At 38.6% G+C, this 22904-nt stretch overlaps 2 protein-coding genes across 2 annotated transcripts in view; one reads left to right on the top strand and one right to left on the bottom strand.

Moving 5' to 3' along the window:
- CATSPERE (catsper channel auxiliary subunit epsilon) overlaps nucleotides 1-16245 on the bottom strand; it is a 31969-nt gene extending 15724 nt beyond the window's left edge. Inside the window, exons 1-8 of the mRNA XM_088524289.1 lie at nucleotides 16178-16245; nucleotides 13910-13958; nucleotides 11283-11356; nucleotides 9472-9541; nucleotides 7725-7813; nucleotides 6666-6696; nucleotides 5280-5357; nucleotides 4040-4146 (exon numbers count right to left, since the gene is read on the bottom strand). Of these exons, the coding sequence (XP_088380415.1) occupies nucleotides 4040-4146; nucleotides 5280-5357; nucleotides 6666-6696; nucleotides 7725-7813; nucleotides 9472-9541; nucleotides 11283-11356; nucleotides 13910-13958; nucleotides 16178-16245 (566 nt within the window). The remainder of the gene's footprint in view (nucleotides 1-4039; nucleotides 4147-5279; nucleotides 5358-6665; nucleotides 6697-7724; nucleotides 7814-9471; nucleotides 9542-11282; nucleotides 11357-13909; nucleotides 13959-16177) is intronic.
- A 366-nt stretch (nucleotides 16246-16611) lies between these two features.
- ADSS2 (adenylosuccinate synthase 2) overlaps nucleotides 16612-22904 on the top strand; it is a 37012-nt gene continuing 30719 nt past the window's right edge. The window contains exon 1 of the mRNA XM_088524161.1: nucleotides 16612-16820. Within this exon, the coding sequence (XP_088380287.1) occupies nucleotides 16653-16820 (168 nt within the window). The 5' untranslated portion in view covers nucleotides 16612-16652. The remainder of the gene's footprint in view (nucleotides 16821-22904) is intronic.

Genomic DNA, 22904 nt, shown 5'->3' with positions numbered 1-22904 from the left:
GGCTGCATGTCCACGAAAGCTCTCTCTTCCAGTTACAGTGGTACAAAAGTACTTCATAACTTTCTTCTAATTCCACAACAGAAAAGATGAACAAGGAGAAAAAGACCATTTACCAGTACTTTGATTTTAACTTCTAAATTTACAAGAGCCATCTGTATCTCAGTGTTGTCTGGAAAATGTACATTTCTGAAAGATACGACTGAGAAAAGCAAGAATATCTGGACTTGCAAATGAATGGTTATAATGTTGTAACTCTATGGAATAATACAAAATTCACTATTATGGAGAGAACCCTTCCCACAACCTCTTTTGAGCTACTTAGAGTGTGTAGAAAGTTGATCAACAAGAACACCAGGCCTATAGAGGTTGCAGATGGTGATCTGGGCCACGGATTATCAGCAAGAGTTTTGCTGATAAACAGTATGACAAAACAGGGCTTAAAAGAAATAACCTATTTGTAGAATTATGCTCTTTATAAATCACAGACTGGCAAACCTGATAAGAGAAATAGTCATGAATTCTGAGAATTTCTAAGCCTTTGTGAAGATTACCTGCTTTAATATCAAATATAAATTGCATCTCATCACCTTTACCTTTCTCTAATGGGAAATGGAACAAATCATCTCAACAGAAAAAAACTTAATTTCCTGCAGAGTGAGTGCATGTCAATTTATGCATCACACTGACAGTTACACCAAGCAACCCTGATGCAGAAGTTCATGCACTGATAGCAGAAAATTTAACCAGACTCCCTGGTAAACACTAGTTTACAGAATCAGATAAAAAAAAATCTATATCCTTACACTTACATGCTTCACTTTTCCATGGTCAGTGTATTCCATGGAATCACAATGAGTTCTATTAATTTGTTAATAAATAGATTCCACAGAGAGACCAACAATCTGAATGGTTCTCCCAGTGATGAGTATATAGTCTACTTGCCTCTGGACTGTTGCCTCTTTATTAGGATAAACAATTACATGAACATATTTCTAGTAGGTCCAGTATATGAGGTCTAGAATGAATTTGAAATTCAGAGGGTTCTTCCAAAATCCTCCACAGTGACTGACATTGCCAGGAAGTAGTGGATAATGCAAACTAATCAAGACGTGATTTTTGTTATTTTTCAATTAATAGTAACTGCACAGCATTCCAAAGTTAATTCCCTAATTTCAGATGGCATAAAAAAACTAGCTGATGAAATACAAAGGATTAGGTACCGATGAGGTACCAAAGGCAAGTCCACTCTGAAGATGATGACAAAACAGCCAGGTGTACGTATGAGAAAATTCAAATTAATCAATAGGCTTTCTTCTCTATTTAAAGAAAAAAGAGATGATGGCTAATGAGATTAAAAAAAAAAAAAAAAACACGTTGTGCCAGCACTCACATGACTGGTTTACTGACCCTGCCAGAATGTATATATTCTCTTTTCTTGGGGAAGAGGACGATTATTCTAGCTTTCTGGAAAAAATGTGAGAGAAAAAGCTACTCTGATTCCAGCAACTTTTGATAAGAGGTGTTGCTATGTTGCCATCTAGCGATCAAGGAGAAACACACAACTGATGGAGCACAAACCAAAGCAGCTATTGCTCATGTTAAAAGTCATAATCGTTTCTTGCAAAAGCACAAATAGCATTAATTACAGACTACGAGTGAACTTAGAAAAGAAAGAAAAGTCACAAAATAGCAGTGTAACTTGTTTTAATGGGGTATTCAGAAAATGTATGAAGGGTAGGTATTGAAAAGACAGATGATAAATATGTTGCAAGAAACATACACAGTAAAAACTCATAAAACATAAACCTCATTCTCAGTATCTCTGTGCCAAAATTTAGCTCTCCTGTATTTGAATTAGCTTCACAAAATGCTTATGCAGCATAAAATTTTATTCTTAGAGATACAAAATCTGTGACAAATTTGTTTGCTATATATATATATACCTCCTCATATGCACATCACTTATTTAACCATTAAAACTATTTTCTGATCAACTCACAATCAAATAAGAATTATGAATTTATGCCCCACTGGCTTGTTGTGTTATCTCTTTCATTGCAAAGCACTGTGTGTAGCAAATATTCTTAGAAAGAAGATGAAGTATTGCCATAAAATGTAGTAAGCAGTGATAAGAGTACAAAAACAGACAATGCGAGAGTCCTTATATCAGAACTAATGCTTGTTGTCCCTGTTGTCCCAAAATACTAGAAAAATCAGTGCATAAGTATTTCTCTATGGGCTCCAGCACTATAGGAACTGAAATAGGATGGCATTGTCCCAAGAAGTTCTTCAAGTGTCAGGTTTGTGTGCCTATAATTGCCTTATATATAACTGCCTTTTGTGACTTTCCAGACCACCAAAAACTTAACATAATGCCTTTATTGTTTAGAAAATGAACATAGCTGTTCATGAAAAGAAATTCATTCATGCTTTGAAATCCTGTACCATGTTCTTAAGAAAAGGGCCTATGAATGTCAGTCAGGGGGGAAAGCTGTAGTAAAAGGAGGCACTGAGGTTTCCTACTCTTTCTCCTCATACTTCCTTGCTTTTCTATTTCTCTCACAGAACACAAATCCTCCAAATCAGAGCATGACTGAGATTAAGCAAGCATTAAAAGAAAGATTAATACATTGGATATAATTTTTATCACATAGATTTAGAACCATAGTTCCACTGCCATTGCTCCACTACCACTCAGGGCTACACTTTTAGCTAATCATTCCTGGAAGGCTGACAGAAAAGGACAAACCCTTCACCAACAAGGTGAGAAAAAACTTCTAGTATGTGGTGTTTCACACAATGAATGAACTCAATCCTGAGCAAGCTGGCAGAGATCCTGGAAACAGTTTAACTGAATCTGATAGTTCACCTGAGTGATCTTACTTCCTTTTTGAAATTAAGCATGGAATATCATTGCATAACAGGAAAAAAAATCACAACTCCACTTAGAAGTCTAGAGAAGGCTGATGAAGAGTATGTGAAGTGTAAATGGCCAAGACTTTTTTTCTAAATGAGGGTGATGTGCTTGTCAATACCTTACACAGGTTTTTAACTTCCAGAAGTATCGTGCCTGAACAGGGGTATGTTAAGCTTTGAGCTGGTGCTTACAACTTAACAAGCAAGACTTGAAGTCTTGAGTCCTTATTCCATGGCTAAAAAAACACTCACAGAGATTTAGCTTTATAAAATAACAAAGTCAGTCTTCCCAAGAGCAGTTACTTAGTTTTAAGTACTATGATGAAAGGAACAAATGGCAGATAAAACCTGTCTAGCAGATGACAAGCTCTTTCCTCTAGGAGGAAGAAATAAAGAACAACCAACTAAATAACAACTGCCCCCCCCCAACAAAGGCACAAATTATTACTGAAGAACAAGTTATTCTGATGCCGAAAAAGGAGACCCTTTTCAGGTGGTCTCCCTCATACAGTCAGCCATATGAAGACACCAAGAGAACTTTCAAAAATAATTTTGAGGCATTTGATCTCATGCACAAGCTCTAAAAGGACATATTGGTCTCCTTGTGCTTGCTAAGCACAAGTTTATTTAAAAGTTGCCTTAAATTTGGCAGTTGTTTCTGATTTGTTATCAACCAACAGAAGTGCTGTGCAACCATACAAATAGAAAAGACTACATCTTGTAGAGGCCCAGCTTTTCCCTAGCGTGCTTGAAATACACAGAAATGATTCTACCAATTTGAAGACTTGGAAGCATCTGTCTTTCTGCAATTATTCTACCCCTTCTGTGCTACAAAATTATTAGAAAGTAACCTTGAAGATCTTTATGCACTACGTCCTTCTTTCTTAAGTTGTCTCTGTGTCTGTGTTATATAACCCTTACTTATAGCTAAATTAATAGGTTTCCTAATATCTTTCAAATATTGCTCACTACACTGTAATTAAAAAATTAAAATTACAGACATAAAAAATCATCTATTTTATTAAGTGCTATTTCTACATCTACTTACCAATAATTGTCTGTATAGTCATGACTGTAACATAATTTTAAATAGAATTACGTTGAAATAAATAAGTTACTATACCCTAAATTTGGATGCTGCCGAGAATAGTATTCGTTCTTTCTCAAATGGGTATGAACAACAGGTTCCTGTCCCAAATTCCAGAACAGCTTGCTGAGTTTCTGAGAACTCTGTTTAAATAAAATACAAGTTATTATTTATCACATATTTTTCACTCAACTGGTTGCTCTCTGGTCATTTCTGATTCTGGCATTGGATCAATGACTAACAGATCTAAAATAGATTCAGTTATTACTGAGAAACTCTTTCTGAGATTAAATTTGTGTCAGATTTCTGACATTAGGAAGAAATTTAATATTACAAAGTGTGTTTTCAAGCAATGACATACCATTAGAATCATCTTTATGCAATCTATTTATTTTAGAATATACTGCATTCAGAGCCAATTTCAATTTTCCTTGCATTCTTTCCATACCGACAGACAGAAAGCAGAAACACTTGCCTGACATCTAGTAAGCTAATAAAAATGCCCTAGTAATGCAGTTAATATTGCTACTTTTTTCTTTTCTTCTTAACCATGTCAATTATTAAAAAAATGGGAAAAAAGATACAATAATGACAGAATAGAAAGTAATTGCCATAATAAATAGTGGTGCCATGCATGCATACCTTATGTCAGGCACCATACCAAAGAAAATTCTTTGTCACTCATCCAGATCAGAAACTCACTCCTGACAAAATTCATTGTGCACATTAATCCCTACAACTAATCTATAATTCCATGAATGGTCCACCTTCATTCCCAAATTCTAGCTGTACAGAGGAGTTTGTACAGTGGGTTGTTAATTTTTTTAAGTCTTAGTTAAATCAATGCTTTATCATCCTTGTTTATACAGCCCCATATATCAGGACTTCCACATTTTTCTTCTAATAGTTTGCTTTGCAGATGCCCGAGGAAATTTATAAAAAAGATTTGTGGTCGATTTTTGCATATTATTACCAGTTACTAATTTTGAATATAACTTTTGCAAAGACTAAAATTTGACTAAATTACTCCAGCCTGCTAATCATTCTATATCTACGAATCAGACAATAGATTTCACCTCACTCTTTATACCTGCATTACTGCTGCAGTATTAACAGGGGAGAAAATTCTGCAAATTTATTTTCCTCAATACAGTGAAATAAGTAAGGACATGTACAAGCAGTACATTTCAATAAGACATTTCTACTTTTGGCTGGCAAATTTTCATGAGACGTGCATTTTAACTTGTTTTTCTTAAGTGGCATCATTTCAACTTACTTGTGAAGGTCTAATTGCTGTGCGGTTCAGTTCAGAAGCATCTGCAGTTTCGGGATCATATACCCATAAAATTAACTCCTAACAAGTAAAAAAAAATTCAAAAAAAGGGGAAAAAAAAGGAGAGAGAGACGCAAGCTAATATTTTACTAACAAATATTAATATTCTGTAACCATGATAACAGTTCTTCTTGACAACACATAAGATAACGTAATAATTGTGTTAAACTAGGCAACGCCTACGCTGTAAGCTAATCTTTTAAGCTTTGCTTCCTGTTGTTAACAACAGGCAACAAAAATTTGAGGGAAGCAGCACCTCCTTTCTCAGAAATAAAGAGGAAATGAGTAAAAGTTCATGCAAAAGTTTTCTTTCCCCTCTAATGCCTTCTCTCTTCCCTGAGAAGCCTTCCTTTCTTCAGTGCCTCTCCATCCACACGGGCAATGCAGTTATATACAGCCAGTGCTGCCATAGCACAGGATGAAGGATATAGAGAGATTATCCCCTGTTAAAAAAACACAACCAGATCTTGTTTCTTGTTCAGGGAGTGTTATAAAGCTTTTAGTAAAATGTGCATCAGGTATGCTTCCATTACTGCCAAACAGCTGTCTATAATCTTCTTTCAGTTAGGAAATGCAAATACATGGCATTTCCATCTCATGGCACACGCAAAGAGAATCATCATTCTGTGAGCACGTTCACCACATTTACCACAAGGTGCTACAGTCTGGCGTATCACAAAGCAGCTCGCGTGCTGAAAGTTCATATCACGCGGTTTCTTACTCATCTACTCAAAGCAAAATGCTAAATCTTGCATGCTGTCCTAAAAACAGGGCAAACTAAGTAATCTTACAGCTGATCTCTCCAAGGTAGCTAAGCAGAACTTCCACAGAGAGAATATAAGCTCGCTTCCACAGCTGTGGAATTCAGCCAGGTTGTACTTTCAGTAGGCTACACACTATATAGGCAGTAGCTCCCTGACTTCAATTTGGAAATAATGACCCTTTCTTTAAAGTTTCCTTATTTTCCCATATGATCACAGTCTCTCTCACAGTCCAACAAAAAGAGGATGAGGTAGGAAATCATCTACATTACAACCTGTTTATATTAAATTTTGCAGGTGTTGTGAAATAACAGGCTTTATAAACAAGATTATAGGTCATAGTAGTTTACCAGTGGAATATTTCATTGAATTCATTATACAAAACACATTTAAAGAATCTCAAGCAAATACACAAATTCAAAGACATCAGTAGTAAGAGGCTGGCCAAAGTCTCCCCTTAATCAGCCTGAATTCATGCCAAAATTGTATTTCATTAAAGTGAGAAAAGATTTGGAGGATGCCTAGATTAAAATATACAGTGAAATGATACAGTCAAACTTAAATTTACCTGGCTTCCATTTCCTAAGAGCGGATCTATTCTACATAAAGAAAATAAATTACAATTTACTTTAAATTATCATTAAAATGTTTTTATGTACTAAAATTATTTTACACAATTTAAATTAATCTTGTTTTATGACTATATATATAGTGTATAGAACAGGTTGTAATATAATGTGCTTAATATTGCTTTGACTGTTCCATTGCATAAATATCTCAATAGATAAAAGGAGACATCCATATTTGCTGAAGATTGTTGTTTAAAACATACTTTATGCATGTCCCGTTTTTTTTTAAATGTAGCTTTTCTGTGTTGTAAAAATATGGATTCCTTAAAGAAATATGTTCTTCTGTTAAGTTTCAGCTTATTTGAAATTATCAGATTACAATAAAATCAGATTGCAAGAAAGGATACTTGCTGTACCAAACCTCACTAAGGAGACTATATTGCACCCTATAACAGGGCAACATCCCCTCTGACCAACACTGATGAGGGACAGGTCCCTCTGTAACTGCATGACCAGGGGCAAAGAGCTGCTTGTATCAGCATTAGGGCCCGAGTCTGTTGCACTCTTGCTGCAGCTGGAACAGGCAAATTCCTAAGGTGACTTGAGAGGCAGAGGCAGGGCAACTGCTGTGTCTTGGATGCCAGAAAAACACTAGTATTAGGACTGCAGGAAATCGAACCACATTCAACCTCTCAGACAGAAGCTTAGTTCCAACAAAATCAATGATAGAAAAATCCGTTGCCTTCAAAAAGAGGCCAAGAATTTACCCAGCAGTTTAAGAGGAAAAAGAAACTGCAGATGAGGATTGGAAATTATAGTGTAGACACAGTTTTAATCGCAGCTCAAATAAAATGTAAAATTTTCAATTTTCAGGCAAAGACACACATAACACTAGTTTATATATCTATATATAACACCTAACATGAGCTAAAATTGATTACTACTACACTGACAGGTTTTTCATCTCTTCAGACAGACCATTAACAATATTACCCCAATAGAAAATATTGTGATTCAATTATATATTACCAAAAATGTTCACAAAGAAAAAGCATTACCTGTTTGGTTCAGAAGCTATTGTCACATACCACATGAAACAATTAGAATGGTCAGAAGCAGGGAAATACCGTTCTTTATCCTCAAATGTCTAGATGATAGAAACATGTTTTACTACATATAGTAGTATATATAAATATAAATATAGTTCTCCTAACACTTCTGGTTTATATTTTTCTATTTTCTATATATGCATTTATATAATGCTTTATTACTTACAGAAAAAAAAAACATTTTGATTTATGACTAGTCTAACTGAATACAGTGAGACTATTAACAGACATACACACATGCTTGGACACAAGCTCTGGGAAGTCTTGGCTAATCATTGCATATGTAGGTTACGATGCAATACGCAGGTTAAGATTCATCACAGCATTTACTACTACTTGTTCATCTAGTAGTTCAAAATATGAGCAACAGAATCTGTTCTGAAATGGCTCAAGAGATATTGGGGGAAATGGACATAAAGAAAGAGGAGACACATGGATAAGACTTAGGATCATTTAGATGAAAAGTCTGAGGTGAAACACATGAGAAGGAACAGAGGTTTGGTATTAGGAAAAGGTCATAAGGAAAAGAAAGAGTTAAAGGATACAAATGACTAGTCAAAAACCAGCTATGGTGTTCATGAGATAATTTGCAGCAATTCTACCTCAGAAAGCATATAAGTAAGAGAGATTTCTCGCATGATTTTTTAAAAATGTCTGTATATTAGATCACTTCTCACTACTATGCACTGTATATGTGCAACCTATTTACGTTTCTGAGCCACCTTAAATGTAGGTATATAAGGGGACATAGTTCCACTATCATTCACTTCTTTATAACAGCCTTATCTGATGAACAGAGATTAAATAGCATATTGCAAACTTCCTTAATCCCTTACAAAGATACCATGCTTCTTTCTGGGCATTTATTCAACAAAGAGATGTCAATTTTTGTCCATCTATTTTCTTCTCTCCAGGATTCTACACGAGCACCTTCAGTTTCAATCTCCCAGCATACTGACATACCCTCTCTACAACATACCCTCTTTAAAAACACTGGAAAAATATTAACTAGTCATATCCTAAGAATTTTGTGGTAAGCATAAAGGTAATTGTGGCACTATCCACATAACTTTTCCATTACAATATAAGAGACAGGAAACACTAGTTTTATTACAAATGCATTTAAGAATCAAGAGTTCTGCTGAACTTAGTAGGAAAATGAAAGCATCTGCAGTACGGTTTCTCACCTCCCATTTAATTTGAGAAAAATCATTCAACATCATCACATTTTTTTTCTAATTTTTTCATGCTACAGAATTTTTACTAGAATACTCAATAGTGGTTAGAAAAACTATTATTTAAAAAGGTGTCTTTTTGCAGCTAGCTGGGAAACAGCTGCTTTTTATTATCAGAGAAGAAGCAGGAAGCACCTGTCTGCAGACTGACTGGATGTTAAAGGGACAGGTTATATAAAACATATAACATTTCAATGGAAAATGGAAGCTACCAGGAACCCCAGAGTTCATTGATTCAGCCTGCAAGGAAACGATCATTAATACACTAGTCCAACTCCGTTCTTATTTGAAAGTTTTTCATCACAACCTTTACAGATAAAGATATAGCCTATTTTGTAATTAATATATTTAATTTTGGAGCTCCATTATGCAACAGGCTATGGATACTGTGGCAGATACCTGCTCAACAATCAATGATCAGACCACGATTAATTTTCTCACAATTTATGTTCACAGCTTACCTCAATTGTTACTTTTGGTTTAATTCTGTAAGTCCCAGGAGTCGGACAATTCAGTGTTGTTTTTGGTGAGCTAAAGTTATTTTAAAAATAAACATTATATGTGACACAAAATTTTAAGACTAATTAACATCAGACAAAGGCATCTGAGAGATCTAGTTAGACTAAATTTTGAAAATTTAAGAACTTAGCATCCTTTTGAAGACTCTGTGCAAGAAAAGACTCCAAACTTCTATTAAACATAAACAGAGAATGCAATCTATCAGTTCAGTACTAGGCTGATGGACAATCTACATCTCTAAGACCGAAAGATTATCATTTCAGAGCATTATTTATAAGCACACTGGACCAATTAAAAGATTGAAAAAAAAAAAAAAAGAGAGAGAGAGAGAAACTTGAAACAAGAAGCATATAAAATATTCATTAAGCTTTTGGCTTGTTTCTCCTTGCACATATGTGAGACAACCCAGCTATTGTAGCGTATCAGACGGACATTTCAGGGAAAGTGAGAACTAGGAGACTACTCTCTTTCAACAGCTGTATAAACAAGCTCCCTAATAACATTCAGCTGCCAGGGAAGTTTTGAAGTCCCCAAGTTTTTAAAGTGTGTGATCACTCCAGACTGCCTGCTTATCCTGGTTGCCTCTCTTTAAGTTCACACTTCATCCTGATCACTGGAATATTTTTCTTCCATTCTGTCCCAAATCATCAGATAAAAGAAAGGAAGACCTAACTGATTAAGCCTCAGGTGTTATAGCTTAAACAGATGTAACAAACACATAAATCTTTACTCTAGCCTATACTGATTCCAGGATATATTCTGATAAAAACAGCCCTAGGAAAATAAAGAGAGCAGTTTTCAGCCTTTCTCAGTGAAATACTGTACAATATTTGTCTTCTTATTCTAATGAACAAAAACAACAAAAAGGATCCATACATTCACTCTTTTGGGAGGGCTTCCCCTACATATCTCTGTATTTGCCCTGCCCAGAGAGATAAAAACTTGCAAAAACATTTGTCATCCATAATTTCTATCACTCACACATACTATTAGACTTTTAATTGCAGATTCTGTCAAAGGCACTCTTTGTACACACTTTACACATTGTAAGCCTCAGAAACACGAATTCATTTACACACACCTTTGAGGGCAAGCTGCTGTCTGGACCACAGTAAGCAATGAAATTTAGAAGAAACACTGTAATTAAAGTGAATTTGTGACATATAAAAAAAGTTAAGCAGGAAATTTGAGATGAATAAATATTTATATTTGAAATAATACATACAGAAAAATCGTCAGAAAACTCATTAATTCATTTGTCGTTCTTTTAGGGAAGAATTTCCGCAAATTTGAGGAACTCACGTCACATCACATCATGTCACAGAATGGTTGAGGTTGGAAGGGACCTCTAGAGATCATCTAGTCCAACCCCCCTGCTCAAGCAGCAACATGTTGCAACATAGAGTGGCATCCAGGTGGGTTTTGAAGAGCTTTAAAGCAGCAGACTCTACCTCCTCTACAGGTAGCCTGATCCCGTGTTCTGTCACTCTCTCTTTACTCTTTTTTCTTTAGTAGTATTATATAGCTGAATCATCTTTGTAAATCATAATTTAAAAATCTAATTTCCGACTGCTTCAGTTTTGGCTTTCCAACTTTTCAAAGAACAAAAGACAATATTTATTTTCCTGGTGTATCTCAAGTCCTGACAGCTACTATCTTACTTGAACTTACATAGTGTTGTGTATTATCTTAATTACACACTCACTGAATTCAAAATCTTACTTTTGATGTTTTTCATTTGGGAAACTCTTACCTTTTATTTTTAGCAGAACATACGTCAGGATATTCCCACACAATAAATGAAGTTCCTTCGTATTCTAAATACACCTAACCAAAAAGTTGAGAACACATGCTAGTATGTACAAATGTATCAACTGTGACAACATGTACAAGCATTACTTTTAAATTATAGGATTCTTAATCCTTTTTATTATTATTATTTTAAAAATATGAATGTATTTAAATCTAACAGAAATAGTTAAGGAAAAGTTTAACTGAAATAACTAACTTAAAAACAGTAATAACTGCAGGAAGCAGATCAAATACATTAAACACAATGTTCAAATATGTATCCTATAATACTAGCAGAAAAGCTTTTCAGACGATATAAATGATGCTGCTTAACGAAGAACAATTTGTTTAAAGAGACATCATTGGACTTTAGCAAACAACTCCTTAGAATGCAAACTAATACCTATCTTTCTGGAAACCCATCAGGAACTTCATTTCTTCCACCATGTGAAAAGACGAAGTACTACACTGACAAAAAACAAAATAAATGTGTACTAAACAAAACACACTAGAAATGCTCTCTTCCCCAAGGAACCTGACATACAAATAAAGCCTTGCAAACGTGCAGAATATCATGGCAACATCATCTCAGACAATCAGTTGCTCTTGTGATAGCACTCGAACGAGCACTGATGCACTGTAAATACAATTTTAAGGGAAAATCACTTCTTTTGCACCGTAACACTCAAAGATATAAAACATATTGCATTCTGTAATGCACTTCTTTTCCTCAGACTTATCACAGATTTTTTTTAAAAGCATCTTCTTGCATATTGTATTTTTGTTTATAATTGAAGGAACACTGTCTTTTGCATTCTCTGAGAGACAGACTAGATCTAATGAAACCTCTCTGTACTCTGAAGGTTCAGGAGCTCTGAAAGCTTCTCCATGATTCCTTATAAGAGCTCCCTTCCTCCAGGGTAACCTGCAGACAGAGTATGAATTGCTAAAGACTCCAGCCTTGTCCAGCACAGTGATTCTTAAATGTTTTTGTATCATGGACCATTGTCCACACCTGAAGTTTCTTACGAACTACTAAACATCTTAGCATCAAGTTTAAAGCAGGAAAATGCTTATAAATGCTGTAAATCATCAAGAAGTAAAATTAGTTCACTTCTTTCTCACATTATTTTCATCAAAATACTCAATAATTTCAACATTTTCATTTTCGATGCAGATCTGTAGGGTACTTCAGACTAGCTAACTATGATTTCACAAACCACATTTTTGCAATCACTTTTTTAAAAGTAGATAAGGCTTGCATAGTGTAAAATATATGGATATATCATTTTCATAGACAGAATCATTGTTAATAGAGAACCTGTTCCTTGGACTATTTGTCCTGACATTTTAATTGTCAAGAGCTGTTTTTTTCTTCAATTAGTACTTCTTCTGAAGGGAATTCAGAAGTTACTCGCAATAGGAAAATAGTCCCAGAGAAGTATTAAAAGTTGCCCTTAACTTTCAGTAAGAAATATTCTTGTAAGGAGGATTAATTAACACTGCATGTCCAGCCAGCCATGCTGGGCATTAGTTAGTAGTCCAGTTGACATTCTTGCCTTTGTTAGAACATTTTTCGTTCTTTCATGCTTATGCTTGATTTTCTAAACTACTGAGGTTCCTACAAAAAGAAAAACCTGTCCTAAACAATGTAGACCAGTTTATGTGTCTCGTTTTTAAAAATATATAATCATAATATGTGGACTCTTTCAGCAGAGTAATTGGAAACACACAGATGTAACAATTTTACATATCTCCTCAGCTCACTTGATCGAAATGCGAGAATTATGTCACACTGCTTCTGTTGTCTATTAAAAGCTCCTGTCTGAGTCTCTTGCAATTTACTGGGAGGCAGAAAAGCCTGAATGTACCCAAATTCAAGTCAAATATGTGATAAATATAATTGCTTCTGTTATTCACCTCCTATCAGTAACAGAGAACAATTCAGAAGACAATACAGTCTAAACTTTATCATTTTACACTCCTGCTAAGGGCTTAGCTTTGCAAAGCCAATTCCATCTATCAGCTTGCTAATGCCAAAAATGGTAGACATATTTGTTCATTCCTTGAACATAGACTCTTGTCAGTTCCTGATAGCTCAGGGGACAGACTCAACATGCACACCCAGCAAAAACATGAAGAGCAAAAAAGTGAATTGCTTCCCTACAAGTTGGAGCAAAAAGAACCCACTACTGTAAGACTACATGAACTTGCTGGTTCTCTAGCTTACAAAAAAAAAAAAAAAAAAAAAAAAGTGCAACTGGGCATTTCAGCAGTCTTATTCTAATGTCTTATGTTTTTGACACTGAGCATGAGATACCACACTGAGCATTAGATACCAATTGCTTTTTTACCTTGGTCAAGAGCTAACATTTTTATAACTATACTGTATATGTAATTAGTGAACCATATCAATAAAGATCATTTTGTATCTTTTAAAGTATGAAAATGAAAGCTACCATGTCATTAATTTACAAAGAAAAGGAAAGAAGGGGGAAGAAAAGACCCAGAACACCATATACGAAAAAAAATTCCAATCCTAGCAGCATTAACTAGTTTTAACTAGCATGATCTCCATTAAATACTTACAGTTGTTCTGGAAGTGAAGAGTTTGTAGTTTTCTTCAGTAGTTGTGTACCTACCAAGTAAACATAGTGAAACATAAATTCCAGAACTCTTCTATTCCAAATCTAAATAGCAGAACAATGAAACTGCATGTCTGAAATCTCTTTGAAAAACAGCATTTAACTAACATCACATAGCTAGAATATAGGCCTGACAGGCTATAATAATCTCACTTTTATTTTGAGATGCAAGGGACTAGCTGTGTGAAACTTAAGATCAAACAAGTTAACTTCAAATAACTTTCAGTTATTTTGAATTTAAAATATACATACATATATGTAAACATATATGTATTATAATACCCACATCTATATGTATTATATACACAATATACTCATATATATTATAATATACATCATATCTGTATACCAAGTAGTGAAAACATTCTTTGATTTCACTAACAGTGAATAAGCCAAGCTATGCAGCTAAACTTTAAGTGTAAGTGTTGTAGACTGTTTAAGAGTGCAGAGAATGCAGCAGCACATGACAGGACCCAAAGAAAGTAACAGTCAAATGAAACTGTGTTTCAGAAGAGGTCTGCACAATCACTTTTAAGCTAAAGAACAGTTTCCCGGCACAGGAGGAACAAAATCGCAACTACAAAACAAAGATCCTGCTCTTGCCTTCCAAATTCTACCTCCTACTGCGCTGAGCTGCATGCTTGCAGCACGTATCTTTAGCTACTTAGTGGAACCACCTGGTCACAGGGTAAATGAATTCACTAAAATAGCAAAAATAACTATGCAAAAATAGTATGTTTCTTTTCTTTGTAAGATCGGCAAATTTATTTCATTTATCTTGCAGTCAGGTAACTGCAACTGCCTTTTGCAAGGGAGGAAGCAAATCCTGCAGCTTGCAGTAGCAGTAGGAAGGAATCTTTTGTTGGCAATACTGAGGTGCTAACTCAGCCATACTACGAAACCATATTCTAAGAAATAAATCAAGGCTATTATGTGAGGAAACATGGAATCTTGTAAGGCCTAAATTTCACATTTCCAGGCAACTTTACTATACTAAGTTTAGTAAAATAAAGCTTGCCCCTGTGTCAGTAAATATGGAGAAATGTGCTTCAGAAGCTCTCTCTCTCTATTTTGGAGACTTCCCACAAGGCCTGCCCAGGTAATAAGGAAACTGTGGCTGTCTTCTTTAGCACAAGCACCCAAATATATTAACACTACGGGCTACACTGGGTATCTAATGGACTGCCTCCTCTTCAGAATGCATATTCACTGTTGCCTCACAGGTTGTGCGTAATTGCTCAACAGTTTGTATTAACCACAGCACTTCTTCGCACTAAACTTCAGGAAGACAGTTTCAGTTATTCATTAAAAAAATATTTCTCTGTTGACTTAATATTTTATATTCTGTTATATATCTCTAGCTTTACAAGACACAGTCAAACTTTTCTCCCACAGCTCTTATAGATCCTCAAATTCCTGATAAGAGCAAACCTGAAGGTGCCAACATGCAACTAAAAAATCAAAAACTAAAAACTTCCTAATCTGCCAGATCCCTGTTGAGCATCAGTGACTGCTGTGTGATTCAAGGTTTATGAACCTTGTCTTAGCAACAATTATATCGTTCAGATTTGTCATTTAAATAGATGACTTAATCTAAAAAAAAAAAAAAAATCCCCTAGGCGTGTCGATTCTGTGAAGGGAGAGGCAAGAAGCTAAAGGAACAGCCAGTGAGACCTCAGTTCCACTTCCGAACCTCCCAAATGCATGCATTTCTCTGCTATGTTTTTGTTGTCATTGTTGTTTGCTTTTTTTTCTTTCTTTCTTTCCTTCCCCTCATGAATAAGCTGGGGACAATGTTGTATTGTCTCTGGAGAAAGCAGTCTCTCCTATTTAGCCCCCTGGCTCCACAAACATTGACTTTCACCCTCATCATGAAGCCAGACGCGCTAGCCATATGCACAAATAAAACATGCATATATATAAATAGGCATATATGTTTATATGTGTGTGCGTTGGCAGGTCTGGTCACGGGTCACGGCTAAATGGACTAAGCAAGGCAGGAGGCACCCAATGCCGTTGCTGGCACGGCCAGGGCTGCTGCCCAGGTACCCCTGCAGCCCAGGCCTTGGGATGTGGCCTGCAGAGGACAGGAACAAGGGGGAAAAAGGAGAAACCGAGGAGGCGGGGGGAAGGAAAAGGCCCTGGGGCCGCCAGCTCCCAAGGCCGAGCCCAGCACCCCCCGCCTCCCTTCGCCCTGGCTTCCTCCTTCCACCTCCACAAGCCGCCGCCTCCCTCCAGCCACAGCAGGAGCAGCAGCGCCCAGCGCCAGGGTAGCCCCATGGCCCCGTCCGGCCCCTCAGCCGCCCCGGCCTCCAACGGCCGCCCCGAGGCAACCGCCCCCCACAGGTGCGGCCGCCAGGGACTACACGCCCCAGCGTGCACCGCGCCGGGGCCGCGCGGCTCCCTGCGAGCGGCGGCCGCGCGGCGCGCTGGGCAATGTAGTCCGGGCCGCGGGGCGCGCGCGGAGCGAGGCGCCGGGCTGCGGCTCCGCGCGGCGGCGGCGGCGCTGCCTGAGGCCCGGGCCGCTCCGCGCCGCGGGGCCGGTAGGCGGCGGCAGGAGCCGCCTGCGGCTGCGGCAGCGCCGCGAGGAGGCGGGCGGAGCGGAGCCGCGGAGCGCGCTGCCCTCCCGCCCGCCGCATGTGCCTGGAGCGGCGCCGGCGCCGGAGCCGCAGCGGGCGGCGCGAGCCATGGCGGCGCGGGGCGCCTCGGCGCCCGCCATCGCCAACGGCGAGTGCGCTGCGCGCCCGTCCGGCAACAAGGTGACCGTGGTGCTGGGCGCGCAGTGGGGCGACGAGGGCAAGGGCAAGGTGGTGGACCTGCTGGCGCAGGACGCCGACATCGTCTGCAGGTGCCAGGTGAGTCACCTTGAGGCGGGCGGGGGGCCCTTCCCGCCGCAGCCCGCGGCGCCAGCCCCGCGCGGGGCGGGAGGAGGACGGCGCCGGCGGGAGGAGCGCGGCCCGCTCCGCTCCCGCCGCCGCCGCGCGCTCTTTGTCTGCGCGGAGCGGAGCGGGGCCGGCGGCGCCGCCGCAGCGGGCGGCGTGTCCCGAGGGAGCCGCCGCGCCGGAGCCCCCGGCCCTTCCCGTCCCCTCGCGTCCCCCCCGTCCCGTGCCTCCCGCGCCGCGCGGGAGCCGCCGCCGCGGCCGGACGCACGTGTGAGCCCGCGCGAGAGCGCGCGCCTTGCCGCGGCGCCAGAGCGCCTCTGCGCCCGCTGGGTTATCATTATTGTTTTTAATTATTATTTTTTTCTTTCTCTTCCGTGTTGTGCTTTGGAGGCCTCATTCCAGCAACAGGGAACGTTGTTTGACCAAAACCAAGGGAGTGCAGTCTGCAAGGGTGATACTATTAAATGCCTAGGTTAGAAAAACTGCACTGCTCCTCTCACCCTCTCTAGTATATCTAGTATAGTTATCCTCTGGTGCATAAGCTTACGGACTAAAGCTACCTTTTAAAATTTATTTTACTTCTTTTTTTTTTTTCTTTCTTTCTTTGTTTAAGTTAGAGCTTAATTTAAGTTAGGACTTACACGCCTGGAAGTATCACAGTATTATAAACTTCATGTAAGGTTTGTTATCAGTATAATTCTCTTGATTGTATAAACATTATTTACTTTTAAACAAATATATTTTGGAAGAGTGTACTGTTTCCCTAAAAGTGCAGGTATGGAAGCACTGTACTACTGTCTAATGAGAACTGCAGCTAAAACTGGTGTTGACCAGGCTGAGTGAGTTACAAAAACACTGGCACTTTCAAGACTTATTTTTGAAATAAAGAAACATCCTTATTAAACAACTTTTCTTGAAAATGAGTGGCTTTTCCCCCTGTACCTTGTTTAAAATAAAAATCTGACTTGGGGCTATGGCATGGTTGCTCGGTTTTGTGGGTTAAAGAACACAGTGACTCAGTTGGTCCTTTACGACTCCCTTCTTGAAAGCTGAAGGGCATCTGGGTGAGTGTGCAGGTTTAACACTAAGAAGCCTTGGCATGGAGAGGCAGAAAGGCCAACAGTGAATTTTGGTTTGTGTGTTGAAATATACTTCTTACTTTTCCCAGTTAACTGGGGGAAGGGTCAAGGAAAGGGAAAAATTATGGTATTATCTCTGGCTGCAATTTCAAGGGCAGTTCTACCATTTCTAAGTTTTCTGCTCCTGCTGGAGGAAGGAGGTTCTTTTCTTTCTTTCTTCCCTTTCCTGTTGGTGATGGTGGCTCTGACACTGGAGCTCACTCCTGTGAGCTGAATTCTCCAAAATGGCAGGAAACTGTGTTTGTTCAATGTATTTTTACCATTTTAGTAAGTTAAGCTGAATTTGCTTAGCTCAGAGGAGCATGAAGAAAAGAACCCCAGGTCAAGGTAAGCCCAGTTTTTCAAAATGAGAAGAAGAATAGAAATATTCCTTTTCAGAGGTACTGTGTTATGAAATCATCTTGCTATGCACTGTGCAAACGTACCCTGGAGGCTTTTGTTGTTGCTGGTAAGCCAGAGGTTGACAATGACACACACTTGCACTTTGCATACCCTTACTAGTCCTGAAAGAAACATCATAATTCACTTCTTGTGCCCTGTGCAGGGTAGTCCCTGCTTCTGTTTCTCATTCCAACTTTATTCATTCCAGGATGGTTCTTTTTGTTTTTCGTACTACTTCAAATTGCTAGAATACATGTACGTGAGACTGAGTGTTTCTAGTGCAGCTATTGCAAAACTAGGTTTTTGTATTAACATTTTTCACAAGAGCGTAATTTTCCATCACTCTGTATGAGTGAGTTTTCTTGAAGGACTCGTGAGGCTGTTGTAGCAGCTCTAAAATGGCTTAGAAAACCTTGCTATGTTTGCGGTGAAACTCGGGAGCTGCCACGCCGTTGTACTTCACTTTTGTTCTGGGTCTGCACGGAGAGCTCTTCTCCCTGAACTGAGCACCGTTTCTTACTTGTGCAATGCCTGTGAAGAATCCCAAGAGGTTGTACTCTAAAATCTGTGGTCGGACAGTATTTTCTGGACAGTAGGCATCCCAAGGTGTCCTTCCATCATTCGTTTGACCAGCTCTTGATGGCATCTGGAATGGTACCTAGGTACAGTCAGATAAACCGGTGCATCAGGAATAAGCTGTACTACGGCTTCCAAATATCTTCTCCAAGGCAGTTGAGTTTAGAAGTTACTGGAAAAATGCCTGTGGTCAAAGCAAGAATATGAGATTTTATTTTCAGTACGGAATTATGTATTTGTCAAAAGCATTATTACGGTTTCAAAACCAAAAGGTCTTGGTTTTGCCTGAAGCAAAAAGCTGTGCAGGGGCTGCATGTATGTAGTTGCTAATGCAGTTACGCTGGCAACTGTGACTACTTTACAAGGGCACTGCTAGTATAGGTTTCATAAATACTTAATACAAACATGTCTAGATGGCAGATGTGGTGTATGCTGGTTCTTCCCCTGTTAAGTATGAACTGCCATTAATTTATTCTAGGAGTTCTCTGATAAAATGGTAGTTGGGATAAAGCACACACATCTGTGATACTTCTTCACCTAAAACTAGGCCTGGTCTTCACTGGTTTGTGGAGTGAAGTCTGTTTACCTGCTATCAAATAAATCATAGCCCAGACAATAAAACCGTACAAGAATTAGACTGAGATTCTGGAACAGGTGCCAGAAAAACTCTGTCCTTATGGTTTCTGATTGATGTATTTTCCTCTTAGTGTTTAGCCTTGTTACCCTCCAACTCGGCAATTTAAAAAAGTATACATTGTATTTTTGTCACTTCCAAGGGTAATGAAAAAGTAAATAAAAATGTTTCTTGTTCTGGCTAAGGGACTTCCTGGGTTGCAAAATGGAACTGAACTAGGGAATTTCATTGCTGGATATATATATATATATATATTTTACTAGGTATAGCATGGCAAACAAATGCAAGCGGGTGCATTTAGATGATCATTTTATCAAACAAATACAGTATGAAAATACACTGTGCATTTCTTATATAAAACCCCTCAATCAACCAGTGTATACAGTGCAACAAAAATCTTATTTTAATCTTTGCTGCATGGTTCCATGTTGATATACTCATTTAGGCAGCAAATTCTTTTGGTAGGTCTCTACTCTTATTGCAGGAGGAGCTGATTTATTCAGAGCAAGGCATACAATTTGCAGAAGCAGATGAAACTGCAAAGCCCTCAAATTATTATTAAGCCATGCTCCCTATGCTAAGAAAGTCTCGTCTTCCTGCTTCTTCAGTCCTGTTGTACACGGTCTTGCTACTCCAAAACAGAAATGTGGCATCTTACCGAATCTCACCCTACCCCTGTAAGGCCTGTTACTGTTCCATGTGCTGTGGGGTCACACAGTTATTCCCTCTGAACTGCTAAAGCAGAGCAATGGCAATATAGAGATTCTTAATCCTCTCCTTACACGGTCTCCTCGAACAGTGTTTTGGGTAGGGGAGCCCCTGCTGATCAGATGGTGTATGGCGATTACGGTGCAACAATTAGTAGAGAAGTTTCAGTGTGCAGATTTGTAAAGCAGCTTCACGCAGCTGCTATTGATCAGCAGCAACACTGCCCCCCTTCTCCCCCCCTTCCAAAAAAATTGTAGGAATTCTCCTATCCTTAATGCACCAAATGCCTCCCCCCCACACAGCTTTTTATTTCTCTCCTAAATATTCTCACTCAGATAGATATTTGAAATCCGGGGCCTGTGCAGAGCCCGCAGAGCTGGGAACGGCAGAACTGGTAGCTACAGCAATTGGTGCTTTTTCAGCTGCTCAGGCACTCGATACGTGATGTCTGCCTAGAGCTCTCATTTTATTTAAGAGCTAGGTGCACTTTTGGACCTTGCAGAGGTTGGCAGAGTGCCAATAATGTGCTCTGGAGAGGTCAGTAAAAGGAGTTCTTTGGCCTGTTGTTTTGCTCTAGTAAAAGAAATTTTGTGAGTCATTTTTGCAGACCTGCTTTAGAGCATCACCGACAGATGATCTCTTGTTATTGTAAACAGTCGTGCAATATCTAAATTATTTCAAATAGTTGAAAAAAATATAAAGTTTTGTGACAACACCAGAGATTTAACAGTACCAAAGAACAAGTTGTACCTTGATCTAGTAATCTTACTGCCTCTTACCTGGTTTCTTCATGGCGCAAACCTCTATAGAAGCTTATTAACATTTCAAACACACTTTTACTTTCTCCTGTGCCACAATACACATTTAGAAGAGGCGTCCTGTAAATATTCCTGAAGTTGTTTTTGTTCTCCTTGTTCCTTCTTAACTATTATGTGAAACATGGTGAACATTAGAGGGTATTTTTGTGCACTGAAGCAACATAGTATTGGGCTAGTCAGTGTTGTAGGCAGATGGAGAAGGAGAAAAATGCCCATCTCACTTGATATCTTTTATCTCTTAAGGATAGAATTAGCCTTTGTTCTGTGTTTGGATTAAGATTTCAAGAATCCTGCTGCCTATCTAGCACAGGTAGAAGTCGCAGCCCTAGAAGGCTTTCCAGCTAAGCTGAAATTAGTTCTGGAGTGCCTGAGCATTGTGATCCTACAGCGGCTCTTCAGAGTAAGCCCTGGCAATAGAGAGAAATCTATCAAGTTTTTGGAACTGATTTACACTTTCTCATATTTTTTCCTAAAAATAAAGGAAATAATTAAAAACATAATTGTCTTACTCCTTGTATTTCTCTTCAAACCACACTGTTGATCTTGTTCTGATCCAGTCTAGTTCTTGTGCTACTCGTTTAAAAACCTTTGAAGTCTAGCAAAAATCATAGGCACTCTTAAGTGTGTAACCCAACAAGCTCTTTGAGCTTTGTTCAACTGTTACACACATGAATGGAGTGGAAAGAATAAATACCAAAGAAGAAAGTTGCTAGCTGCCTGAACCATTTTAACACTGAAAACCAGAAATAGGTTGTACTGTACAGTTTGATAACTGGTAATTCATTCTGAGAGGGAGGGAAAAAAAGCAAGAAATCTATCATGAAGATTTGGAACATGAGAGCGTTTTTTACCAACTCCTTGGTAGATGAGAGTTTTGCATACTGAAGTTCAAGCTAGTTTTTTGGCAGTATGGACTGAAGAGAAGCAAACAGCCTAACTACAAAACTGTGTGGTGTTAGAATATATAGGTGCAGGTACATGCCTCTTCAGTTGAATCTGATCAGCTTGTTAAAGATGTGTTCAGCACTCTTAAAGCTGCCTTCAGGGAGGAGGAAATATATATATTTCTTGTAATGGTAATATCCAATTTTCTTGATGCATTTCTGCCTTTCAGTCTGTTAAATGTTTACAACCACATGATGCCAAAACAACATTGACTTGCTTCTTGCCCAACGTGGCAGTCATTTGTATAACTAGTTCAGAAACAACCCTAGTTGCCATGAGCAAAAATATGAATTCTGTAAAGTGGTAGCAATAAAATCAAATCATAAAAAGATATATGCACACGTACCCACAACTGATGTGGAGAACTGAAGAGCGCATGACTTCTCTTCCTTAACCTAGGCACAAGATAACATCTCTTTAATCTACACAACTAGTTTCTGTTCTGGAACATCTAACTCAAAAAACTTCCTTGCTTTACCCTGAGGCAACCATTTTTGGGGTAGACATTTGGTATCATCACATCATAAGAAAAGACAGTGATTTTTCATTATAGATTTCTTGGGCAGATAGCTCTCTTAAGTGCATATTCATTCTCGCAGAGCTGTTTCAAATACTTTTATATTTAATAACTGTAGAAAGAGCTGTTCACAGTATACTCCCAATAGGAATTTTAGTCACCTTTTCTTCCTGTGCATCTCCACTTTTAGGTAAAGTTGCAATAATGTAGACCAGTCTCAGCGGGGTGGAGAGCACTGCTGTAGGTATCAGGGTTTGAACGGCTTTCTTCGCTTGTTCGTTACAGATTTAGGTATTATTGTTACCACACTAGCATCTAGTCTGTCCTTGCTTAAACAAA

This window comes from Tinamus guttatus, unplaced genomic scaffold (assembly GCF_059628265.1).
Source record: "Tinamus guttatus ecotype Peru unplaced genomic scaffold, ASM5962826v1 Tinamus_guttatus_pri_ptg000208l, whole genome shotgun sequence".
NCBI classification, from domain to species: domain Eukaryota; kingdom Metazoa; phylum Chordata; class Aves; order Tinamiformes; family Tinamidae; genus Tinamus; species Tinamus guttatus.
This window is presented reverse-complemented; position numbering and strand designations above follow the sequence as displayed.